A 25,244-nucleotide genomic window follows, 5' to 3' on the forward strand; every position below is an offset into this window, starting at 1 on the left:
TTACCTCTTGGACCGTGGTCCCAAATTCAGCTGTGACGTAAATGGCAGGCAGTGTCAGTTATGCGACCGGCATGAAGTGATCAGGTTCCCGTCCGGGGATTATCTTACTGCCTCTCACCAGCCATTTTTCCGCTTCTTTCCTCCTCCTGGTCTTTGCCACCTTGGAGGTATGGGTTACATTTGTTTTGCGTGACCCAAGGATGCCCAGCCGAGTATGGATTACACTTCTTTGCCACTTTAACACTTGTTGAGTGTAAGTGAGTCACGGGAGGGTGGACCCGTCAGCGCAGCTCTGCTCAGATCTCCCTTGCAGCAGAATTGGGGTTTACAGTGGTACCTCGGGTTAAGTACTTAATTCATTCCGGAGGTCTGTTCTTAACCTGAAACTGTTCTTAACCTGAAGCACCACTTTAGCTAATGGGGCCTCCTGCTGCTGCTGCGCTGCCAGCGCACGATTTCTGTTCTCATCCTGGAGCAAAGTTCTCAACCTGAAGTACTATTTCTGGGTTAGCGGAGTCTGTAACCTGAAGCGTATGTAACCCGAGGTACCACTGTATTGTTATTATTATTTGATCCACTTTCTCCTTGCTTTCAGGATTTTGGAACTAGAACTTTAAGCTGACTCCTATTAACCAAAACAAAAAAAATTCCTTCCAGTAGCACCTTAAAGACCAACTAAGTCAGTTCCTATTAACCAATTAAGCAGGATTGCTTCCTCTACCTCTTCTTTTTTAAAAGAAAGGGACCTGCACAAAACAAAATTTGTGGGGTTTGTGTTGTAGTCTGTTACTTTGGCCTTGAGGCAGCTTCTAAACGGGTGTTTCACTGGAGAGCAAAGGTGTGTTCTTTGAGGGGTGCGCAAACTGTGCCATGACAGGAGCTTATAAAATTAGAGAACTTCACTTGCATCTCTCGGTATTGTGAACAACACCAAACTTACCTTTTGTTGGTATTTTCATGACGATAAAGAAAACAAAAGACTGAATTAAGCATTTGAAACATCTATTGAAATCAGACATTGTAAGTTCATCTTAGACTGGGTAGTTCACAAGTTTATGTGGCTTTGCACAAGCTTTTGTATTTTTCTCAGAAGACTGATAAAGAATGGATAATTATTTTGGTAATTATCGTGTGCATATTAGTCGTCAACGTGTTGCATGTCGTACTACTATAAAATTAGACATGGCATGGAGAAAGCTTATCGTGGATATCCAATGAAGTTGAATGTTGTAAGATTCAGGATATGGAAAAGAAAGCCCATCTTCCACATAGCTGAACTTTGGAACTCCCTGTTGCAGGAGACCAGAGATGGCCACCAACTTGGATGGCTTGAAAAGAGGATTGGAGGAGGAGAGAGCTATTGAGGGCTGCTAGCCAGAATGGCTCTGCTCGGCTTCCACAGTCAGAGGCAGCGATTTTTCTGAATCCCAGTTGCTGGAAACCTCAGGACGGGAGAATTGCTCTTGTGCTCAAATCCTGCTTGCTGGTTTCGCACTGGGGCATTTGGTTGGCCACAGTGAGAACAGGATGCTGGACAAGATGGGCGAACGCCCTGATCCAGGAGGCTCCTCTTGCATTCTTATCCTTCCTGGTTAAAGAGGACATGCAGCGATGGTGCCAGGTGAGCCTCTCCGGGGAGAGCATTCCACAAACGGGGAGCCACCACTAAAAAGGCCCTGTTCTCTTTGACCGAAAGAAGCAGAGAGATTCAATTATATATGTGGGAATGTTCAGGGAGGCAGGAGAGGAGATACTGTTTATTAATATCCTTCCTAACTTGCACTAGCAAGCTCTATAATTTAGCAGAGTTTTAACATCCCCCTTTGAACGCAGAGCGGGTAGCTGGTTGCAGGCTTGTTTAAGCTTCTCAATATAGATTCCTGGTAAGATCCTTTCTTTCCCTCTTAAAAGAATAAACACGCCACAATCTTGTGTAAAGTATATAAAAGTAGTTTACTCACATCATCAGTTCACAGTTGGATCCTTGAAGGCAGACTTAGTTACAAAGTATATACATGTGGATCTACCCCATATGGGAGGTTAATTGGAGTGACTGCAGACTGGCAGTCACTGCAGTTCACACGATGAAAGGAAGATGGAGAAGGAGGGAGGAGGGCTGTGTGCCTTGCGCTTTTGTTACCTGGGCAGGTAAGGTCAATCCCACCTCTAGTCACATGCCAGAGGAAGGATACCCCAGTCCAGGAAGAAACAGGAAGTTTTCGACTAGCTGGACCAAACATCCCCTTGCATATCCACTCCAGGAAAACAAGGAATGTTGTATTTGTCTGCGACATATGTATCACATCCCACAAGCCCAGCCCCTCCTGGGGAGTAGGGGTAAAACCTAGCCATACCACGTGCCTCTTCTACCTGAGCTCCCCTTTTCAGGAATCGTAAAGGCCTTGTGGGCCATATGAAGTGGCAACCACAGTCCGGGGAAGATGGAACGAACCTTCCTGCAGTTGTCTGTCCTGCGAGTGAACCTCCCTTTAGCAGAGGCGACTGTGTTGTTGTTCTTTATTTTAAAGATTGTGTTTCTTCCGGAGGGGCGAGGGAGGCGGGGAGTCCCATGCAAGCCAGAATCTGTGCGGAGCTGCCCTTTCAACACCTGGTGCTCCATATGGGTGCGTAGGAGATGCATTCGGTTGCTCAAAAACAGGGGACAGGACATGCGCGCTTGAGCACATGCGTAGGTGTTTTGGCAGAGACGGGATTATTTCCACCCATCCCTCTTCCTCCTCGGTGCTGCAAATCCTTTCCGTTTTGTCGATTGTTGGGGTGCGTTCAACCTGGAAAAGAGGAGGCAGAGAGGTGATATGAGAGCCCTCTTCGGATATCTGAAGGGCTCCTACAGGGAAGATGCAGCAGATTTGTTTTCTCCTGCTCTGGAGGGTAGGACTCGAACCCAGGGCTTCACATGGCAAGAAAGGAGATTCCTACTAAATGTTAGGAAGAACGTTTCAATGGAAGAGCTGCCTGACATTGCAACAGACCTCCTCGGGAGGCGGCGAACTCTCCTTCCTTGCAGGTTTTTAAGCGGAGGTTGGATGGCCACTTGTCGTGGACGCTTTAGCTGTGATTCCTGCATTGTAGGGGGTTGGACTAGATGACCCTTGGTGTCCCTTCCAACTCTACGATTCTGTGGTTCTATTATTTCTCTACTGCATTGATTTATGTTGGTTAATAATAATAATGATAGTAAATTTTAATTTATACCCCGCACTTCCCGGTTCAAAAACCAGGCTCAGGGCGGCTAACAACAAATTTAAAACACTTAATTGTAAAAGCAGCATAAAATACAGTATAAAAACATGAACTACAATAAAATTCAAAATTCAGAAATCAGTTTAGGGGAAATAAGCATTAGATAATCCACAGGGCTAGCTGGCTGAACTGGTCCTACTTGGGCCAGCGAGGAGGTCTGGGGAGAATTAGCTGTGGGGTCTCAGAGCGGGTGATCTTCATAAAAGGGGAGGGGGAGGGAAGAGAAGGGAAATAAAAGATCAGGCTGAATTCAAATTAAAGGCCAAGCGGAATACCTCTGTCTTACAGGCCCAAGGGAAGGAGGTTAAATCCTGCAGGGCCCTGGTCTCATGGGACAGAGCATTCCATGAGGTCGGAGCCATCACTGAGAAGGCCCTGGCCGTGGTGGAGGATAGTCTGACTTCCTTAGGGCCCAGGACCTCTAAACTATGGTTATTCATGGACCTTAAGGTCCTCTTAATATGAAAGCACCCGTATTTGGGGATTCTCCCCTCCCTTTTTGGATCTGCAGTTTCCTTTTTTACTGTTTTACAAAACAAAAAGGTTAAAATATAAAATAGAGGCTGTGCCACATTCTCCTGGCAAAGCCCTCCATGCTGCCACGAATGGGGCAGATCTTTTCTCTGCTCATTTACAGCCCTCTGAGGTGGGTGTGGCATGCAGTTTCTGCTGGTTTAGAATGTAATTCACTACCCAGAAGTGGCCTGTTTATAAGCGCAAGAGGGAAGGGAGACAGAAAATCCTATTTTCAAAGCTTGTAGCGAGAGCATTATCAGATTACAGATCGAAAGGATAAAGAGACCCAGAGTCCAGCCGAGGGGAATTAGCAAAAGCGGACTGCTGGCTGCAAGCAGATGAACAAAAGTACGAGGAGGTCTTTGCTGAAATCAAGGTTTCATTACCTGGAGCACAACACTTAGTGTAGTTTCTTAGCCAGTTGTGCAAATCTAACTGGCAGCTTCAGATTTTAAGCAAGCAAGTGCTATTGTGACTATTATTATTAACAGCTGTGGTATCTAGCACTTACAAAGCATGCCAGATTTTCTGAGCACCGTTAAAAGTCTCTGCCTGCATGCTTGATATCTAAAAGACATGATACAAAAGGAAAAAGGATTGCGGAGGGATGAGGAAAGCAAACACTGGGGCAGCTGCTCCTTCACTGGCTGAGGGATGGGGACAGGATGCTCTCTGTCTCACCACGACGATCTTCCTTCCTGTCTTGATGCCCTGATAATTAAAAATATTTTAAAAGAGGGCGTAAAAGTTCCTCTAAGCTCCCTAAACACCACAGGAGTTTGTTAAAATGCATGCAGGAGGGGAAAGGGTTCCTGTGTTCGAATCCTGCTTGCATGATTCCTTTCCTTTCCTTTTTTTAAAAAAACAAATTTTATTGGATTTTTACAATTTAATATTCAACCAAATAACACAATTTGCCATATAAACAAAAAAGAAAAGAGAAAAAAAACCTCCCCACCACTTCCCTCAACTTCCCCTTCTGGTTCTTCAAACATTTATTACTTCTGCTTAATTTTTGTCTTGTTTTATGATCTTATACCTCAATACACTTAAATTCTTGCCATTTTTATACCAAATTTTCTTTCGTAATTACATCTTGCACTCAATTACATTCCATATTATTATTTCTTGACCGGTCAACTTATTTTCTTACTTGCAAGTGTTTAATCAAACCCCTGCTTGTAGGTTTCCCATGGGGGCATCTGGTCAAGATGGCAGACGAGACTTGGTCTTATCCAGCAGGCTCTTTTCATATTTTAAAAAACACATTAGAGAAAATTTATATATAAAATGTTGTTTCCCCTATTGGTTTCTACAGCCACAGCTGGCGCTGTGACTCTCCAACCGTTTGACTCCATCCTCCTCCATCGTCTCCCGAGACAGACGGAAGCCAATGGAGATTACAAAGAGAACAGGACAGCGTGAAAGCTATCCCTGGTCTCGGGTCCCCAGTGACTCAGCAGTGAAGAGAAGGTTCTCTGCACACCCTCAGAGGCACCCTTGCCTTTGCTCACCACGACGAACACACGTCGCAGCAGGGATGAGCCTCGGCATTTGGAAAGGAGCTCAGGGAACGGATTTATACTGAGTCCCCTGGTCCGTCTAGCTGTCAGTTGTCTGCACTGACAACTCTCAGAGAGAGGACATTGCCAGTCAGAGATGGAAGGAGGGACCTTCCGCATGGATAACTACCACTGAGCATCAACGCTGGAAAGTAGGCTCCAAAGCAGGGGTCAGCAAACTTACCGCGCCTCAGGCCAGTGTCTTCAGCACTGAACACGCGGCGGGCCAGAGAGTGCGTGCCCATATGCGTGCGCACATGCTATTTCCGGCACACTTCCGGGTCGGAGGAGCACGTGTGCATGGGCCTCCTCCCACCCGGATGTGCACCGGAAATAACGCTTGCGCATGTGCACAGCACTTGTGCATGCACACAAGCTGTTTCCAGTGTGAAATAGAGTCAGTGTGGTGTAGTGGTTAAGAGCGGTAGACTCGTAATCTGGTGAACCGGGTTCGCTTCCCTGCTCCTCCACATGCAGCTGCTGGGTGACCTTGGGCTAGTCACACTTCTCTGAAGTCTTTCAGCCCCACTCACCTCACAGAGTGTTTGTTGTGGGGGAGGAAGGGAAAGGAGATTGTGAGCCACTTTGAGACTCCTTCGGGTAGTGGTAAAGCGGGATATCAAATCCAAACCCTTCTCTTTCCGGTGCTCCTCTGATCCGGAAGTGGACAGCCGTGCCGCACAGTGCCGTGCAGCGCAATGCCGGTAAGAGCAGGCAGCAGGTGGCAGAGTGCGCCGTGGGCCGGATAAACGAGTCCCTCGGGCCTTATCCAGCCCTAGGACCTTAGTTTGGGGACCCCTGCTCCAAAGGTTGCTCTCTTAGTGGTAGTGCAGGCCTGGGACTGAACATCTATCAATTTGTTGTGCCTCCCAGTTTCCTTCTGCGGCACAGCCTTCCTCGTTTTAGCATCCTCGGCCCTCGGTTTCCCTGACAACTCCTTCCACTGACAGATGCTCAGAGCCTCTCCATGCTGTTGTTTCCCTTCCTTCTGGCATTACCCCCACCCTGATTTTCCTAGCTGTTTTTTTCTTCTTGCTGGCATTCCTTTCATCCCAAAGGCATGAAAATCACACCCCAAATTGGCATACTGCTTCTTAAAATCTTAAAATCAGGATTCTGCACTGTTCTGAGTCACTACCGCTGCTGCCCTTGCCCCAAATCCTGCCATACATTCATTCTTTTTATTTATTTTCCATTTAATTATATACATTCTCATCATCATTATCATCCACTTTACCACCCTGGCTCTAACTTCTTTCCCTCCCGCCTCAGGGCTATCGAAATTCACCTTTCAATGCATTTTGTATGTTGTCCAATTCTAATTACACTCATTACAAAACGGCTTAAAATTTAAATAAGCATAGAAAGGTAGGAAATTTCTCATTGCAAGTCTTCAGACAACCCTGCTAGTGATGCAATAATCTTTCAAATATTGTATACATTTACTCCAGTCCTTTTGGAATCCTTGATCGTGCTGGTTTCGGATTTTTTCCATCAGCTTTGCCAGTTCTGCAAAGTCCATCATCTTCATCTGCCCCTCATCTTTCGTTGGTACTTCTTCTTGTTTCCATTTTGGGGCTAAAAGAATTCTTGCCGCAGTTGTTGCAGACACAAACAGTCTTTTATCTTCCCTTGGTGTCTCTTCACCCACTATACCCAATAGAAAGGCTTCTGTTTTTTTAACAGAAGTATGTTTAAACATTTTCTTTAGCTCATTATATATCATTTCCCAGAAAGCCTTTACCTCTTTACCAGTCCACCACATGTGGTAGTAGAAGATACCCTCCCTTTCCTTACATTCCCAATACACATTGGTTCTTGTCTTGAACATTTTATTTTAGCCAGTTTTGCTGGTGTTAAATACCATCTCCATATCATTTTCATAATATTTTCTTTAAATGCACTGCATGCAGTAAAATTAATGCCTTCCTGCCATGCATTCATACACACACACACACACACACACACACAAATAATTTCCAAAAATCATACACCATACATTCTTATCTTATATACTGTTTTGGACTTCCATCAACCGCATCTGAAGATTTTTCAATCTTTATCACTTAATTTACATTTCTTAATTTCTCTATTACTTTTAATTGTCCTTAACTAAAAATTCTCTTTGTAGTCTTCCTTGCAATATTTCGCATAATCCTCCTTACAAAACTTCTTGCAGTCCTACTAGCGTAATCTGTTTGGTACAATTGCTTTCCAAATAGTTCAAATATTTACTCCAGTCCTCTAAGAATCTCTGGTCCCGGAGGCTTTGAACCCTTCCTGTCATCTTATCTCATTCTGCATAGTCCATTAATTTCATTTGCTACTCTTCTTTCATGGGTAATTCTTCTTGTTTCCATTTCTGTGCCAATGATATTCTTGCTGCCGTTATTGCATATGAAAACAATTTACAGTGGTGCCCCGCAAGACGAATGCCTTGCAAGACGAAAAACCCGCTAGACGAAAGGGTTTTCTGTTTTTCGATGCGCTTCGCAAGACGAATTTCCCTATGGGCTTGCTTCGCAAGACGAAAACGATTTTTTTGCTCCCCCCCTTTTTCTAAGCCACTAAGCCGCTAATAGCCTTTTAGCCGCTAAGCCGCTAAGCCTTTAATAGCCGCTAAACCGCTAATAGCGCTAATCTGCTAAGCCGCTAATAGGGTTGCTTCGCAAGACGAAAAAACCGCTAGACGAAGAGACTCGCAGAACGGATTATTTTCGTCTTGTGAGGCACCACTGTACTATCCTGTCTATTAATATCCTCCCCTACAATGTCAAGTGAAAAATGCTTCTTTTTTTATATATAAATGTATATTTCAAGATCTTTTCCATCTCATTATATATCATTTCCCAGAAGCTTTTCACTTTCTTACATTCCCACCACACGTGATAAAAAGATCCTTCTTTTTCTTTACATTTCCAACATTTATTACTTATTTTATACATTTTGGCATTCATTCTTACCATTGTTGAAAGAAGAGCCTGCAGGATCAGGCCAGCATCCTGCCCATCATAGGAGACCAGTGAGCAGGATCCAAGCACAAGGACAACTCTCTCCTCCTGTGGTTTCCAGCAATTGGCACCCAGACCCATTTTCCTGCTTGGCAGGGGGTTGGACTCGATGGCCCTTGTGGTCTCTTCCAACTCTATGATTCTATGAATGCCACCAACCTGGACTGTCCTTGTAATGATTTAAATGGGTCTACTCTTGAGTATGGTTTAGTTGGACGCAAGCCCTATTTAACAGAGGAGCCTGATGAATAGTGGCTGGGGAGAATATTCCAAAATCTGGAGGCTGGGACAGAAAACCTCACCCCCATGAGGCCCCCGCTTGCCTCAAAGGTGGGTATCCAGCAAATCCACACGCGCTTAGCTGGGCTGGCACATATGGGTCCCAGATTTTTGGGTCGCAGGCCATTTAGAGAACTCTGAATTGATCCTGGAAGTTCAGCAGCCAGTGTAGCTTTTATGCTATGAACCGCCCTGAGATCTATGGATCGAGGGCGGTATACGAATTTAATAAATAACAGCAGCCGTAGAGCTCTGCTGGCAAAACAGGGTAAAATCTATAGGTAAAACTGGCTGCCATAACCCAGCTTCTTTCTGCAGAAAGGAACAGTGGAATTCTGCCACCTGCGTGAATTAAACTGAGACAGGAAACATAAGAACATACTGTATTTTTCGTGTCATAAGACGCACCTGACTATAAGACGCACCATTTTTTAGAGGAGGAAAACAAGGGGCGGAATTCTGAACGAAACAGTGGATGTGTGATTTTTGTGGTGCAGGCTGTAGCCACGGACATGCTATGTGATCTGATGGTGAATTTGGGGTGACCCAATGTAAAAATCCTGAGGATCCATAGGCTTTTACCTCCCCCCCTCCCAGGCAGCCTCCTTTATCTCTAGTGTACCTTATCTCCCTCCCCGGTTGCTTGCCGATCAGCTGCTTCCTTTCGACACCCACTTCCCTCTTTCAAAAAAAAAAAAAAAGGAAAAAGCATGATTTGCTTTTCTCTCTTGGGCAATTCGGCTCCAGGGACCACGCATTCGCTCCATAAGACACGCAGACATTTCCCCTTACATTTTAGGAAGAAAAAAGTGTGTCTTTTGGAGCGGTAAGTAGAGACTGCTGGATCAGGCCAATGTCCCGTCTAGTCCAGCATCCAGTTCTCACAGAGGCCAGCTAGACGCCTGCAGGAAAAGTGCAAGCAGGATTCGAACACAAGAGCAACTCGCCACTCCTGTGGTTTCCAGAAATTGGCACCCAGACCCATTTACTGGTGGGGATGGAGGGTCTGTGGTCCTGCAAACCAGTTCCCATCAGCTCCAGGCAGGACAGGGATGCTGGGAGCATGTGTTGGTGTTGTTTAGTCGTTTAGTCGTGTCCGCCTCTTTGTGACCCCCTGGACCAGAGCACGCCAGGCCCTCCTGTCTTCCACTGCCTCCCGCAGTTTGGCCAAACTCATGCTGGTTGCTTCAAGAACACTGTCCCACCATCTCGTCCTCCATCGTCCCCTTCTCCTTGTGCCCTCCATCTTTCCCAACATCAGGGTCTTTTCCAGGGAGTCTTCTCTTCTCATGAGGTAGCCAAAGTCTTGGAGCCTCAGCTTCAGGATCTGTCCTTCCAGTGAGCACTCAGGGCTGATTTCCTTCAGAATGGAGAGGTTTGATCTTCTTGCAGTCCATGGGACTCTCCAGAGTCTCCTCCAGCACCAGAATTCAAAAGCATCAATTCTCCGGCCTTCTTTACGGTCCAGCTCTCACTTCCATACCTCACTACTGGGAAAACCATGGCTTTAACTATACGGACCTTTGTTGGCAAGGTGATGTCTCTGCTTTTTAAGATGCTGGGAGCATGTGGTCCAAGCAGTTTTGGGTACCAGAGGTTCCCCATCTCTGCTCTCCGGGGTCTCAGGAGACAGGTCCCGAGGCCAGATCCTTTCTCTAAGTGGAGACGGCATTGGGGATGGAAGCTGGGGCCTTCTGCATGCAGAGCAGGTGTCCCACTCCTAAGCAATGGAGTCTTGCCAGGGGACCATTCATCCCCCCTTGAATGCAACAGCTAGAAAAGGGGAGGAAATGCCCCCACCCACTGGCTGCCTGGCATTCGGCACAAGATATTTCCTCCCGAATCCTTGCGAGCAAACACACACACACAAAGGGAGGGAATGCGGGAGGCTGGTGTTGGACTTCTCTTTGATTTTGAGGGACAAACAGCCCTTTGTTTCTGAGCCCGGAAAGCTGGGAACTCGAGGTAATTCTTTTTAAATCTCTCTCTCTCCCTCTCTTTCGGGGGAGCAGGAGAAGAGAAGGGGGCGAACAGGGTTGTGAGAAGCCTTCAGCTGCCTCAACAAGCCTCCCATGTGAATCTCAGATGTTTGCCCGTCTCTCAGCAATCTTTGACGTTGGGGAGGGGTGCCAACTGTCTAGCTGCTTGCTGCTAGTGCAGCTTTGAAATCAGCTCAATTAGCAGAGGGCCTTGTTTCTCTCTACACTCTGAACGGGTTTCATTTTTCTTCTTCTTGTAATAATAATAATCAGATAATGCTTGAAAGCACAAGAGCTGGTGAACCAGTGTGCTGTCTACAGGGCTGAATCAATGAGAAGATTTTAGTGGCACTCGTATGTACAGGGGTAAGGGATGCGGTTTGTAATTCAAAGCCAAATTATATACATAGTACTAATTTGGTTTTGAATTACCGTGGTACCTTGGTTCTCAAACTTAATCCGTTCCAGAACTAAGACACGCTTTCTCATAGAAAGTAATGCATAATGGACCGATCCATTCTGGGCTTTTAAAAACAAACCCTAAAACAACAATTTAGCATGGAATTTGCTATTTAACGAGACCATTGATCCATAAAATGAAAGCAATAAACAATGTGCTGCAGTCATGCAATCAAACAAAAACAAAAACGGAAAATAAATAGCAAAAACAGACAAACCTCAGCGTAACACTCAAATTGGAAGTGTGGCACTCAAAACAGAGCACATTCAGCTTCCGGAAAAAGTTTGCAAACCAGAACACTTACTTCTGGGTTTGCAGTGTTCGGGTTCCAGGTTGTTCGGGTACCAAGGCACTTGAAAACCAAGGTACCCTTGTACATATAAAAGTAAAGGGACCCTTGACCATTAGGTCCAGTCGCGGACGACTCTGGGGTTGCAGTGCTCATCTCGCTTTATTGGCCAAGGGAGCTGGCGTACAGTTTCCGTGTCATGTGGCCAGCATGACTAAGCCGCTGCTGGTGATCCAGAGCAGTGCACGGAAACGCTGTTTACCTTCCCACCGGAGTGGTACCTATTTATCTACTTGCACTTTAACATGCTTCCGAACTGCTAGGTGGGTAGGAGCAAGGACCGAGCAATGGGAGCTCAGCCCGTCACGGGGATTCGAACCACCGACCTTCTGATCGGCAAGTCCTAGGCTCTGTGGTTTAATCCACAGCACCACCCACATCCCTATACAAGTTCTACAAGTGACAATAAAGTATTTCAATTTCAATTTAATTCATTCAGGTGGCAGGATCCCCCTCTCCGTGTGTTCTTCTGAAATGCAACAGGTTTGTCCCCTCCGAGGCACCAGAGTTGCCTAATTCTTCGCCTCACTACATTCAGCTGGCCTCTCACTATGTCCCTTTCGTTACCAGGTAGAAACATTTCCACCAGATTGCTTATACCGAAAGAAATGAAGGGAACGAAAACAGGCCCCTTTGACCTCCACAACCGAGAGTTGCTGTGTGTGTGCCCCCGGTCTCGTGTGCTTTTCTCGCTCTCCCTGCCAAACCACGTTGAATTTTGCTGATGGGGTTTTTATGCGCCACCCCCAAAGACCACATTACCGTAATTTCTTTTTCTAAGCGTGGGTTTGAAACGATTGATCGGTAAACCGCCTTGAGGGTCCGTCTGCATCAAGGAATCCATTAATGAACTTGGGGGCTGGCTTCCCCAGGCTTGGGGAAACAGATTGACACTGATGGAACTCAAAGCCTCTTTATGTATCCCATTCTACGCCCCGCATCTCCCTCAGATCCAGGTTCCCGGTTCACAAAGAGACCTCCAGGCTGCCTCCCCTCAAAGCATTTCTCCTCCATGCAGTGCAGCAAATAGCTCTGAGACAACAGCGCATTATTCTCCTGTTGCGGTTGCCCGGCAACCTTGGGCGCCTCACTGGAACCCCCCATTTGGGTGATGTGGGGGAAATGAAATCCTTTCTGTGTCTCCTGGGCACCCAGGGCTTCAGAGTGATGTCACAGTTTCCACAGAACATACAGGAGGTTATTTTTTTTATTAAAAAAAAAAGCCCTAAACACTGTTCTTTTATTTATATGCATTTAAGCTCCCCTTCTTGGGAGAAAAGCAATGACAAACCTAGACAGCATCTTAAAAAGCAGAGACATCACCTTGCCAACAAAGGTCCGTATAGTTAAAACTATGGTTTTCCCAGTAGTGACGTATGGAAGTGAGAGCTGGACCATAAAGAAGGCTGATTGCCGAAGAATTGATGCTTTTGAATTCTGGTGCTGGAGGAGACTCTTGAGAGTCCCATGGACTGCAAGAAGATCCCACCTCTCCATTCTGAAGGAAATCAGCTCTGAGTGCTCACTGGAAGGACAGATCGTGAAGCTGAGGCTCCAAGACTTTGGCCACCTCATGAGAAGAGAAGACTCCCTGGAAAAGACCCTAATGTTGGAGAAGATGGAGGGCACAAGGAGAAGGGGACGACAGAGGACAAGATGGTTGGACAGTGTTCTCGAAGCTATCAGCATGAGGGAGGCAGTGAGTGACAGGAGTGCCTGGCATGCTCTGGTCCTGGGGGTCACAAAGAGGCGGACACGACTAAACGACTCAACAACAACAACTAGCTCCCCTTTTTCCAAGGAGTCCTAGGGTGGGATAAGCACAGCTTATCGATGCAATGAATGAAGCCACGGGGGAAGGTCTTGCCCAGGTAAACAGGTAAACAGCCTAACAACCTCCAAGGAAGGAGAGTCCACAACTTCCCAAGGGAGACGGTTCCATTGTTGAGTGGCCCTTGCTGGCAAAACGTTCCCCCCCCCCCCGTATGTTTTGTTGGAATCCCCTTTCTCGTAACTTGAAGCCATGGGTTTGGGTCCTATCCTCCAGAGCAGGAGAAAAGAAGCTGGCTCCATCTTCCATGTAGGAGCCCTTGAGATATTTGAAGAAGGCTATCCTATCTCCTCTCAGTCTCCTCCAGGCTAAACATCCAGGCTACTCCTTCAACCGCTCCTCATCAGGCTTGGCTTCCAGAACCTTGATAATCTTGGTCTCCCTCCTCTGCACACCTTCTAGCTTGTCAACTTAAATTGTGGTGCCCAGCTGTGAAGCTTTGTGTATTCAGCAAATATGATGTCCAACACTGAACAGTGATTCCAGATATTGACTAATGTTTCGTAGAATTCTTCGTCAGTGTGGTGGGAGGATATAGAATTGCTTCATAAACCTATCTTATTTCGAATGAATGTATGTAAATGAAAATATCAAATGCTGTGGAACAGCGCTCATGTAATAGTGTAGCCACCACGCTGACGAAGAATTCTACAAAACAGTACTCAATTTCCGGAATACACAGCTTGTCTTTCATCGTACTAAGTCTGGTACCTCGCTTCATTTAAAGATTTTCAGAGACTTTGAGACTAAATATTTTACTTGTTATGTACTTGTTATGGTTTGAAGGAATTCTATAAAGATCTTTTAGATTGTCTACTCCATATGTACATGGTCATCGTGTTGCATAGACATTGCCACTACTGAGAAGGCCCTCTGCCTGGTTCCCTGTAAGTTGGCTTCTCGCAGTGAGAGACATTGCTGACGTACTCTTTGCAACACAGGGGTTTGTTTATTTAATTTTGCCATTTCGGTATTGTCCATCATCTTGATTTTCCATTCTTCTCTGGTTGGGACTTTGTCTTCCTTCCATCTCTGGGCAAAAAGCATCCTTGCAGTTGTCATCACATACATAAATAGTCTTTTAAAGTCCTTTGGTATTTCATCACCTATAATTCCTAATAGAAAAGCTTCTGGTTTTTCCACAAAGGTTATCTTGAACATTTTTTTCAACTCATTATATATCATTTCCCAGAAAGCTTTCGTTATTTTGCATGTCCACCACATGTGGTAGAAAGTGCCTTCTCTTTCTTTACATTTCCAACATATACTGATAGCAGTTCGATACATTTTTGCTAACCTTGTAGGTGTTAAGTGCCAACGGTACATCGACTCATTGTTAAAACCATGTTTATGGAAGACAATCTTACTCGGCTATGAGTAATCGGCAAATAATTTTCGTATAGTTTTCTTTCAACGTACAGCACGCTGTAAACTTTAAGTCTTTCCTCCATAACCTTTCCCAAGATGAAAATTGTCTATTACGGTATACCCATTGTCCTTTGTCCATATTTATTAAATCTATCAGTTGCTCTCTCCTCACCACAGCAATGCAAAGCAACTTACAATATTTTAAGCAAAGAAACCAAACACATACATAAATAAACATGATAAATTTTTATGTATGTGTTTGGTTTCTTTGCTTAAAATATTGCAAGTTAATTAATGCAAAATGATTACAGACAACTAAAGATATGATATCATATAAACTGTATAATGGTCAAAGGAAGTCAACAACTTCTATTTTCCTTTTGACTTTTTTTAAAAAAATCTCTTCTTTCTTTATTTCTTTTTCTTTTCAATATGTATCATTTTCTTATTTTTTGTATTTTTTTCCTTATTAGTAGCTTTTTGGTATTCGGTAACCTGTATTATTTGTATAACTGTACTCTTTTTTTTGCATGTATGTAATATTTATATAGAAAATAAGCTTTCAAAAAACAACCACACATTACAACCAGCAAATTTAGCAATAAATAAATATTAATTATAAGAACTAACTTAAATATAATTGGTATTTTATTACTATTACTATTATTAGTGATTGTTTCTCATGAGGGTGGGCAAAGAATCCATTCTAGTGGGGGTTTTTTGTAAAAAAAATCATTTATACTTTTCAGATATATTCATTTCACTGACTTTACACTCATTTTGACATTTCAAAACTTGACTTCCTTTCCCCTCTTTCTGTGGTTCCTTAAATTTATTTTTAATATCTTCTGCATATCCAAATTCAGTTAACTTACTCGTTTATTTACCTCCTTTAAATATATACTCTTATGTAAATGCAAGTTATTACAATAATCCTGCCAGCGTTTTTTATCTGTTTACAATTTGTCTGTACATATTCAATAAACCATTTACACTCTTTTATAAAAAAAAAGTTTGTTATCTTGATTTCTTATTCTTCTTGTAGGTTTTGCCATTTCTGCATAGTTTTTGTATCCATCATTCTAGAGAGATTCAGGCTGTGACTTGCAGACCAACCTGTTCACTGAACTTCTGCCTCTCTTCTCCATCTCTCCTCCTTCAAGGTTTATGAACCACAGAGTGCCACCCAACCGGAGGTACCAGCCCACAGAATATGAACATGCAGCCAATTGCGCCACACATGCTGTGAGTTGTTTTTATTTATTTATTTATTTATTAATTATTATTATTATTATTATTATTATTATTATTATTATTATTAAATTTGTTTACCGCTCTTCATCCATAGATCTCAGGGCGGTTCAAAGCATAAAATTACAATATAAGTGTTATGTACTGAAGTTCTCACCCTGGGCCAGCAGGGGGATACTGTAGATAATTATACAAATGAAGGATCGAAAGTGACGTTCAGTGATTGGATAGTTTTTATGCAAATGAAGGATCGAAAGTGACGTTCAGTGATTGGATAGTTTTAGAAAGTTGCTACAGTAACGTTGTACTGGAGCTCTATATAAGCAGGCTGACTGAGCCCCTCAGTTCAGTTCTGTTCTGGCCTTTGAATAAACAAGAGCTGTTTGAAGAATCGCTGTGTCGTCTGATATGTTCACCCACAACTTAACAATAAGTGTAAAGAAAAAGAAGGCAGAATTTTTCACATGTGATGGAATTGTAAAATAATCAAAAGGTTTTAGGAAATGATTCACAATGAAATGAAAAAAAATGTTGAATATAACATTTGTTAAAAGGCCAGAAGCTTTCTAGCTATGCATTACAGACCAAGACTTGCCAAAAGAGCAAAAGAAGTTATTCATGTGTGCGGCAACAGTGGCTAGAATATTACTAGCCCAAAAATGGAAAGACAACAAAATACCAACAAAAAAATACTGTAACTGAATATTTGGATTGATAAATTGTTATGTTGAAATTGTTTAATAAAAATATTTTAAAAGAGAGAGAAAAATCTGCTAGTTGTGGTCAGATCAAGAGGGAAATAAAGACCTTTCCTTCCCTTCCCTTCCCTCTCAGTTCTGGATCATTCCCAGCATTCTGGGCAGCTCCATCCTTCACGTCCTTTCGGACAACCCCTGGGAGACCATCTCCGCCTGGATCTACGGCTTTGGGCTGTCTGGCTTGTTCATCGTCTCCACCATCTTCCACACCATCTCCTGGAAGAAGAGCCACTTGCGGTAACTCTGATGTCAGGGCGGGCAATGGCAGCGATGGAGATCACTTGCTCTTTGAGCAAGGCTGGCCTCTTGTCTCTCCAGCTTCCAGCAGCAAGCAGAGAGCCCACCTTGGCCACTTGATCTCCATCCTAGGATGGCGTAGCAGCCAGCCAGGTTGTGGGAATGTTCAGAGAGGCAGGAGAGGATATATTGCTTATTAACATCCTTCCTAACTTGCGCTAGCAAATTCCTTTACTTAGCAGAGTTTCACATTCCCCTTTTAAACACACAGCAGATAGCTGGTTGCAGGCTTGTTTAAGCCTCTCAATATTAGGTTCCTGGTAAGTCCCCTTATGGGACGCGGGTGGCGCTGTGGGTTAAACCACAGAGCCTAGGACTTGCCGATCAGAAGGTCGGCGGTTCAAATCCCCGCGACAGGGTGAGCTCCCATTGCTCGGTCCCTGCTCCTGCCAACCTAGCAGTTCGAAAGCACATCAAAGTGCAAGTAGATAAATAGGTACCGCTCCGGCGGGAAGGTAAATGGCATTTCCGTGCGCTGCTCTGGTTTGCCAGAAGCGGCTTAGTCATGCTGGCCACATGACCCAGAAGCTGTACGCCGGCTCCCTCAGCGCCGCAACCCCAGAGTCGTCCACAACTGGACCTAATAGTCAGGGGTCCCTTTGCCTTTAAGTCCCCTTATATCCCTCTTAAAAGAATGAACACGCCACAATCTTGTGTAAAGTATATAAAAGAAGTTTACTCACATCATCAGTTCACAGTTGGATCCCAGAAGGCAGACTTAGTTACAAAGTATATACATGTGGATCTATCCTATATGGGGACAATCCCAGTGTCCTCTGGAAGCCAACAGAGCACCTATAGCTAAAAAGCTGCTCCAACGATGGAGGAAGTCAAAAGAGAGAGTGTGCTGCGTGCCTTGTCCTTTTGTTACCTGGACAGGTAAGGTCACGCCCACCTCTAGTCACATGCAAGAGGAAGGATGCTCCAGGCTGTTGGAAAATTCCATTGCACCCTTCGTTGCAGACATGGAACTGTTGCATGTCACATGTCTGTTTACATACCAGCACAGCATGTTTGTATAGCTTTTGTTTTTCTCTGTCTCTCTGAGAAGACAAAGAGAGACGACATGTTTCTTTGTCCTGATTTATGATTAATAAATCCGTAGTTGTAGTATGCTTCCACAAGCCTCACGCTTATTCTGTGTGCACAGTTTGCTCTGCTGATATAGTGTGCCCTGGCTTTGAAGCCTGGGTCATTGATTTACGTCAGAGCAGAGGCTGATGGGTCTTCGCAGCGGGACGGCTGGAAGGAGACGACCCAGCTGGGGCTAGCCAGCTGGCCTTGCGACCCTCTGCATGCCAACACAGGCCAGGAGGAAACAGGAAGTTTTTGACTGGCTGGACCAAACATTCCCCCGCATGTCCACTCTAGGAAAACAAGGAATGCTGTACTTGACTGTTACTTATGTATCACATCCCACACAGGTGAGGTGGGGAAAGGCCAGCCCATTTGTCTCCATGGCAAACCATTTGGACATGGAAATGGTGGCGCTTGTCTGGCTGGTTTTCGTGTTAATGTAGCCTCACCTGCACAGGATCAGAAGTTTGGAAGGGACCCCTAGGTCTCATCCAGACTGACCCCACCACACCTGTATGAAACAGTGTTCTTTCTTTCTCTCTCTTTCTCTTTCTCTTCTGCAGGACTGTGGAGCATTGCTTGCACATGTTTGACAGAATGGTCATCTACTTCTTCATAGCTGCCTCCTACGCCCCTTGGTGAGTTCTCGCAAGCTGTCTACCCAGCCTTTCAGAAACTTGAAGAGGGGCAGTGTGGTGTAGTGGTTAGAGTACTGGACTAGGAGACCAAGGTTCAAGCCTAGGGCACGTCAATGCCTTCACAGCCTAACCTACCTCGCAGGATTGTTGTGGGGGTTAAATGGAGAGGGAGGCGAACCATGTAGCGCCACCTTGAGCTCCTTGGGGGATAAATGGCTTATACGTGTGTAATAATAATAGATATAATATTTGTTATTATTTCATGAAGCCACCCACATGATCCCATCTTAAGCCTCTGAAGAAGCTTTGGAAACTTCAGCTAGTGCAGAATTCAGCAGCCAGGTTGCTCACCAGAGCAAGACGGTTTGAGCATCTTACACCGATCCTGGTCTAACTGCACCGGCTACTACAGTAATCAGTTTCCGGGCTCAATTCAAAGTGCTGGGTTTGACCTATAAAGCCTTAAGTGCCTCAGGACCACAATACCTCAATGATCGCCTCTTCCCATATGAACCTACCCGGACCCTGAGATCATCTTTTGAGGCCTCCTCCACAAGAGGTCCAGAGGGTGGCAACACGAGAACGGGGCCTTCTCTGCAGTGGCTCCCCGTCTGTGGAATGCTCTCCCCAGGGAAGGTGTATAACAAAGGCGCCGGGCAAAAATGTCCCTTTTCAACTAGGCCCTTGGCCTCACCTGTATGACATCCTATGCCCTTTTAAAATGGTGTGTGTGTGTGTGTGTGTGTGTGTGTGTGTGTTATTGAGTTGTTGTTTTTATTTTGATTATCTATTTTTTGGTTTTATATATTGATTTTATTCTGTGAACTGCCCTGAGACCTCTGGGAATAGGGCAGTATAATAATAATAATAATAATAATAATAATAATAATAATAATAATAATAATAATGTCCATAGGTAAGCATTGCAGTCCCACCTCCCTCCTCCTTCGCTATTCTGGAATTGTGTGTTTCCTTGTCTGTGTTTGTCTTTTTCTCTTCCCCTTTCCAGGCTCCTGTTTCTCTCAAGCACTCAATGGTCTCTGTTCTTCTCCCAGGCTGAATCTGCGGGAGTTGGGACCCTGGGCTTCCCACATGCGCTGGATCATTTGGATCATGGCCTCCGTCGGGACCATCTACGTTTTCTTTTTCCATGAACGGTGAGTCGAAACCTCAATATGCCCCCCAGGGCGCTGAGTGCCGACAAGAAGGGTGGAGGCACAGTGACAGGGCAGAAATCCTTTGCATGCAGAAGGTCCCAGGTTTCTTTGCGCAGCATGGAGTTAGTCTGCGGAACTCCTTCCCACATGAGGCAATGAGGGCCACCATTTTAGATGGCTTTAAAAGAAGATTCATGGATTAGGCTATTGATGGCTACCAACAAGGCACCAGTGTTTCATAATAATAATAATAATAATAATAATAATAATTATTATTATTATTATTATTATTATTATTATTATTATTTATATCCCACCCTCCCCGGCCAGAACCGGGCTCAGGGTGGCTAACATCAAAATATATAATATATTAAGACATAAAATTCAACGATCGACTAAAATACAGCTTAAAATCGGATTGAAAGCAAAATAAGACCAGATACCTTTTTATTATACATTTTATACATTTTTTATTATACATTTTATTATACTTATTATACATTATACATTTAACGTTGTGACAATGGAGATGAATGAAATACAAATCGGGAAAAAGTATAAATGCTATGACGCAGAATGGAATTATGGTAACCATGAAGCAGGAGGGAGGGAAGTCGATTAGCTCATCGGAGCAAAGACCCATGAGTTAAAATAAGGTTGTGCTTTAACTGTGTAAAATGGAAACCTAATAAAAAATATTACAAAAAAAGGAAAAGGAAAACCTCCAGATGTTGTTAGACTACAGTTCTCATTGCTCTATGCCCCTGGCCCCTTGGCTACTTGAAGGAGTAGGGCTAACTCGGCCTCAGGCGCTCCTACTTGGGAGTGTTAACGGAGAAATCTGAGGGCTCCCTTGGACAAAAAAACAAGGACGCCAGCCAGGAGTACCAGAGCAAAACAGCAGCCAGGAGGCTTGGTCTTGATTGAAGACTGTGGCGACAGGACTCCCACCTGCCACCAGGTGGAACAAGGTGGAAGCCCCCAACAAAAGAGAACCCAAACTTTTATTAGCTGCTAATCCCCATGTTACACCCCCCCCAACTACATCACTCATACATCACGGTTACATCATGCAAGGGGAGGTCTGGTGGCAGTAATCTGAGCATCCTGGACCCTGCCCCATGGTTCCCCTTGCCCTCCACCAAACACCCATCAAGTGGAACAAAAAAAGATATTTCCATTTCCCTGTTTCCCAGCCAAGTTCATCCCACCCTTTTGTCTTCATCTGGGTTTGTGATTTCTGGAATGGCTACCTGTCTGGCCCTCAGGTATCAGGATGCCAGGAATTATCACTCAGGCAGAGGGGCTGCTGAGTAGCTGAGCTCACATGTCTATATGAATTTCTGAAGTTTTCCCAGTGAGCCAGTACAGAGATACATTGATCAGTGAATTCTTACATTTGGTATTGTGCAGCAGAGGCCCTTTGATTAGATAGGAAGAAACTGTGATGAAATGTTTTGTGGGGACAAATCACAAAAGTCACAAAAGTGACTGTGCTGATGTTGGTAGTGGGCTGCATGTGCATGATATCTGCTGGAGGGGCAACCTGCCCCCCCAACCTGTACATAAATTCTTGCAACTGTTGCATACCCTCCAACATTTCTCTGGTGAAAATAGGGACGTCCTAAACAAAAGCGGGACATTCCAGAATCAAATCAGAAACCAGGACGGCTTCTGTAAATCTGGGACCGTCCCTGGAAAATAGGGACACTTGGTGGGCCTGTTATTATAGAAGTAAATAATAATAATAAATTGTGAAACAGCAAACGTGTGTTTTGGAATACCTTTTCACATTACTAGCTGAAAAGCAGAGTTTAGCTCTGGGTAAATCGATGTGCTGATCTACAGCTGGCGCAAAGTTGGCTTACAGCACCCCCTCGTGGAACGAAATACTTTTCGCAAGCCCAGATTTTTGTCCCTTATATATTCCTCCTGGGGAAAATGATGGAAAATTGAACCCGGATTTCTCGTAAAAGAATCCAGCCTGCCCAGTACCTTATTTGCATCTTAAAAGAAGATGCTTTCCTTTTTTCCAGATACAAGTTGGTGGAGCTGGTGTGCTACGTTATCATGGGGTTCCTTCCTGCGGTGGTCATTCTCTCCATGGTACGTTACCTGGGATAGAGTGCAGTGCACTGATTTTGCACTTTTTTTAAAAAAAAAATTATTTATAAAATTTTCAAATTTAACAATAAATGAAAAACATTCCATTTGAATTATACATCCAATTCTAATCTTTCCACTTTCAGCCTTTCTGGAAATTTTCATGTTTTCACAATTGTTCACATTTCTTGCATCTGTATTGTTTTGTTTTGTTTCTAACCAAATTAATCTTAACAATTATAATAAAACATTATTTCTTTCCATTATTATCACAGAGCTTCTTGAAAATCTACAAATGTTAATTGAGCTTCACATATATTCTTAATATACTCTGTATATTTATTCCAGTCCTCGGTAAATCTCTGGTCTCGCCGGTTCTGGATTTTCCCCGTAAGCTTGTCCAGTTCTGTCTAGTCTAGTCTGATTTTGCACTTATGGTCCTGTCCTTGCATTTCAAGCTGGGGCGGAGGGATAACAATATAATAATAATAAAATTATATTTATACCACGCCCACCTGGCTGGGTTTCCCCAGCCACTCTGGGCGGCTTCTAACAAAAGATTAAAAAATACATTAAAACATCAGTCATTAAAAACTTCCCTAAACAGGGCTGCTTTCAGGTGTCTTCTAAACATCAGATAGTTGTTTATTTCTTTCTCCACTACTGGCCAAAATTCAATTCAGCCCTCTTACATAGACAGGAAATAGATAAAGCAATTGATTCAGCATTGTGCAGAAAAAAATGGACGCCTGAGATAGCAATTGCAGTTGAGAATAGATTTAAAAAAACCTCCCAAAGCAGGGCTGACTTCAGGTGTCTTCTAAACATCAGATAGTTGTTTATCTCCTCGATATCTGATGGGAGGGTGTTCCACAGGGAGGGTGCCACCACTGAGAAGGCCCTCTGCCTAGTTCCCAGTAACCTCACTTCTCACAGGGAGGGAACCACCAGAAGGCCCTCGGCGTTGGACCTCAGTGTCTGGGCAGAATGATGAGGGTGGAGACGCTCCTTCAGGTCTTCTGGACCGAAGCCGTTTAGGGCTTTCAAGGTCAGCACCAACACTTTGAATTGTGCTCGGAAACATAGGGAGAATGGCAGGATATAAATGCATTAAATGAATAAGATTCACGTTATGTGAGACTGAGAGTCCTGTGTTTTTCCTCGTAACGTCTAGCACCCAGCGAAGGTGCTCAGAGGAGCTCGTGCCCAGGGATGGCCTGTTCTGTTTTGCCACCTGAGGCAAAATGGGAAAGTGCCAGCCCATGACAAGATCTCATAAGAGTTCCCCAAAATTTCATGGGGTTCTCGCGGGATCTTGCCTGAACCTGGAAGCAGCCGCCACTTCTCATTTCTTCATACCCTCCAACATTTATCTGATGAAAATAGGGACGTCCTATTCAATAATAATAATAATAATAATAATAATAATAATAATAATAATTATACCTCACTCATCTGACTGGGTTGTCCCAGCCAATCTGGGAGTTTGCCAACATACAGTTGTACCTTGGAAGTCGAACGGAATCCATTCCAGGAGTCCGTTCAACTTCCAAAACATTCGGAAAGCAGAGCATGGCTTCTGATTGGAAGCTGCGGAAGTCCCGTCAGACATTTGGCTTCCAAAAATAGTTCACAAACCGGAACAGTCACTTCCGGGTTTGCTGCGTCCGGGAGCCAAAACCTTTGAGAACTAAGCAGTTCGAAAACCAAGGTATGACTGTATATAAAAACATAATAAAACATGAAGCATTTAAAAAACCTTCCCTATGCAGGGCTGCCTTCAGATGTCTTCTAAAGGCAGTGACTTATTTCATTGGCTCGGGGGCGGGGGTCACATAACTCCATGCCCTCCAATGAAAATAGGGACATCCTAAGGGAAAGTGGGACATTCTGGGATCAAGTCAGAAACCGGGATGGCTTCTGTAAATCTGGGATAGTCCCTGGAAAATAGGGACACAATAATAATAATAATAATAATAATAATAATAATAATAATAATAATAATATTTATACCCCGCCCATCTGGCTGGGTTTCCCCAGCCACTCTGGGCGGCTTCCAACTGAATATTAAAAGCAATACAGCATCAGACATTAAAAACTTCCCTAAATAATAATAATTATTTAGGAGGGGCTTGCGGATGTGCTCCCTGGATTCTGCCACCTGATCACTGACCGCTGGCCTTTCTTTACACTTGCCTGTTGCAGCCCAACACGGACGGCCTTTCAGAGCTGGTGACTGGCGGCTTTTTCTACTGCTTGGGCACTGTCTTCTTCAAGAGCGACGGGCGCATCCCCTTCGCCCATGCCATCTGGCACCTCTTCGTGGCGCTGGGAGCTGGCACCCACTATTACGCCATCTGGAGGTACCTCTATCAGCCGGGCGATGTCGAGGCAGAAACCTCCAGGTAGACAGGTGCCTTAAGGAGGAGGATTTGGAGGCGCCAGGGATTTTGGGGAGCCTTCCAACAGACTCTCGTCCTTCGGTTCGCCCTTGGGAGACGTGGACCCTGTGCTGATTCCTCCTTCTCCTGATGGGAAATGGTGGTCTTGAGTATTATTTCCTTGGCCAAACTTGCCCAGGCCCCAAGGGTTGTTTTTTTCTATTCTTATTTTTATAAATCAGTGTTTTTAGGCAAGGGTTTTGTAATGAAGCGAACAATTAATGGATATTATTGAAAAGGCAAGGGGGGAGGGAGATAAACAGTTCTCTGGAGGCACTTGGAAGTGTCTGCCCTTGTGGTCCTAAGTGTTCGTTGACACAAACTGGTAGCAAGGAAACCGAATAGGAAGCTGACAGGAGATTTACATGAATACCAGTCTGCAAAGGGTCCATCATAATTAACTAGTTGCATTCTCATTTCCTACAAACACACAAAAATCTGCCCCTCCCTTTCTGGCTGCAATTGGCTTAGCTGCTGTGATGTCACAGCAGGGACAATCAAGGGCCAGACAGTCAAATGCTTAGGCTAGTTTTTTGGAGGCCACAGAAATCTGAATTGCCAACTTTTGTCTGGATGTTGCAGACTTTGAAATGACATCTTCAGCTCAGCGTTTCCACATCTTTCAATGGAAACAGGAATGTTTGCCTTGGCGACTCCTGAATGTGACGATGCGGGATGCAGTCATAAATACATTGCCTATAGGTTCCCGCAGTGTCCTAAAATGCTAAACTTGCTTCTAATAGGCAGGAGATTAAATGATATGCCCTTTTGGATTGCATGAACTCTCGTGACAGGACCATTTGAAAAAGCCGTCTGTACATAGAAAACGAGTTTGTCAGGAGAAAAAGTGCTGTGCCTGTCTTTCTCCTTGACACATTTTGTTTCTATGTGCAGGGATATGGA

General features: G+C 44.4%; 1 protein-coding gene across 2 annotated transcripts in view; it reads left to right on the plus strand.

The window, feature by feature from the left end:
• The window catches only part of MMD2 (monocyte to macrophage differentiation associated 2), a 35,150-nt gene extending 10,146 nt beyond the window's left edge, over positions 1-25,004 (plus strand). For both annotated transcript variants that reach the window (XM_081889376.1, XM_081889377.1), the window contains exons 2-7: positions 15,783-15,864; positions 16,705-16,865; positions 18,566-18,640; positions 19,696-19,797; positions 21,834-21,903; positions 24,106-25,004. In XM_081889376.1, the coding sequence (XP_081745502.1) occupies positions 15,783-15,864; positions 16,705-16,865; positions 18,566-18,640; positions 19,696-19,797; positions 21,834-21,903; positions 24,106-24,309 (694 nt within the window). In that variant the 3' untranslated portion in view covers positions 24,310-25,004. The remainder of the gene's footprint in view (positions 1-15,782; positions 15,865-16,704; positions 16,866-18,565; positions 18,641-19,695; positions 19,798-21,833; positions 21,904-24,105) is intronic.
• Positions 25,005-25,244: the final 240 nt, after the last annotated feature.

Source organism: Podarcis melisellensis (assembly GCF_964234715.1).
Source record: "Podarcis melisellensis genome assembly, chromosome: 14".
Classification (NCBI taxonomy): Eukaryota; Metazoa; Chordata; class Lepidosauria; order Squamata; family Lacertidae; genus Podarcis; species Podarcis melisellensis.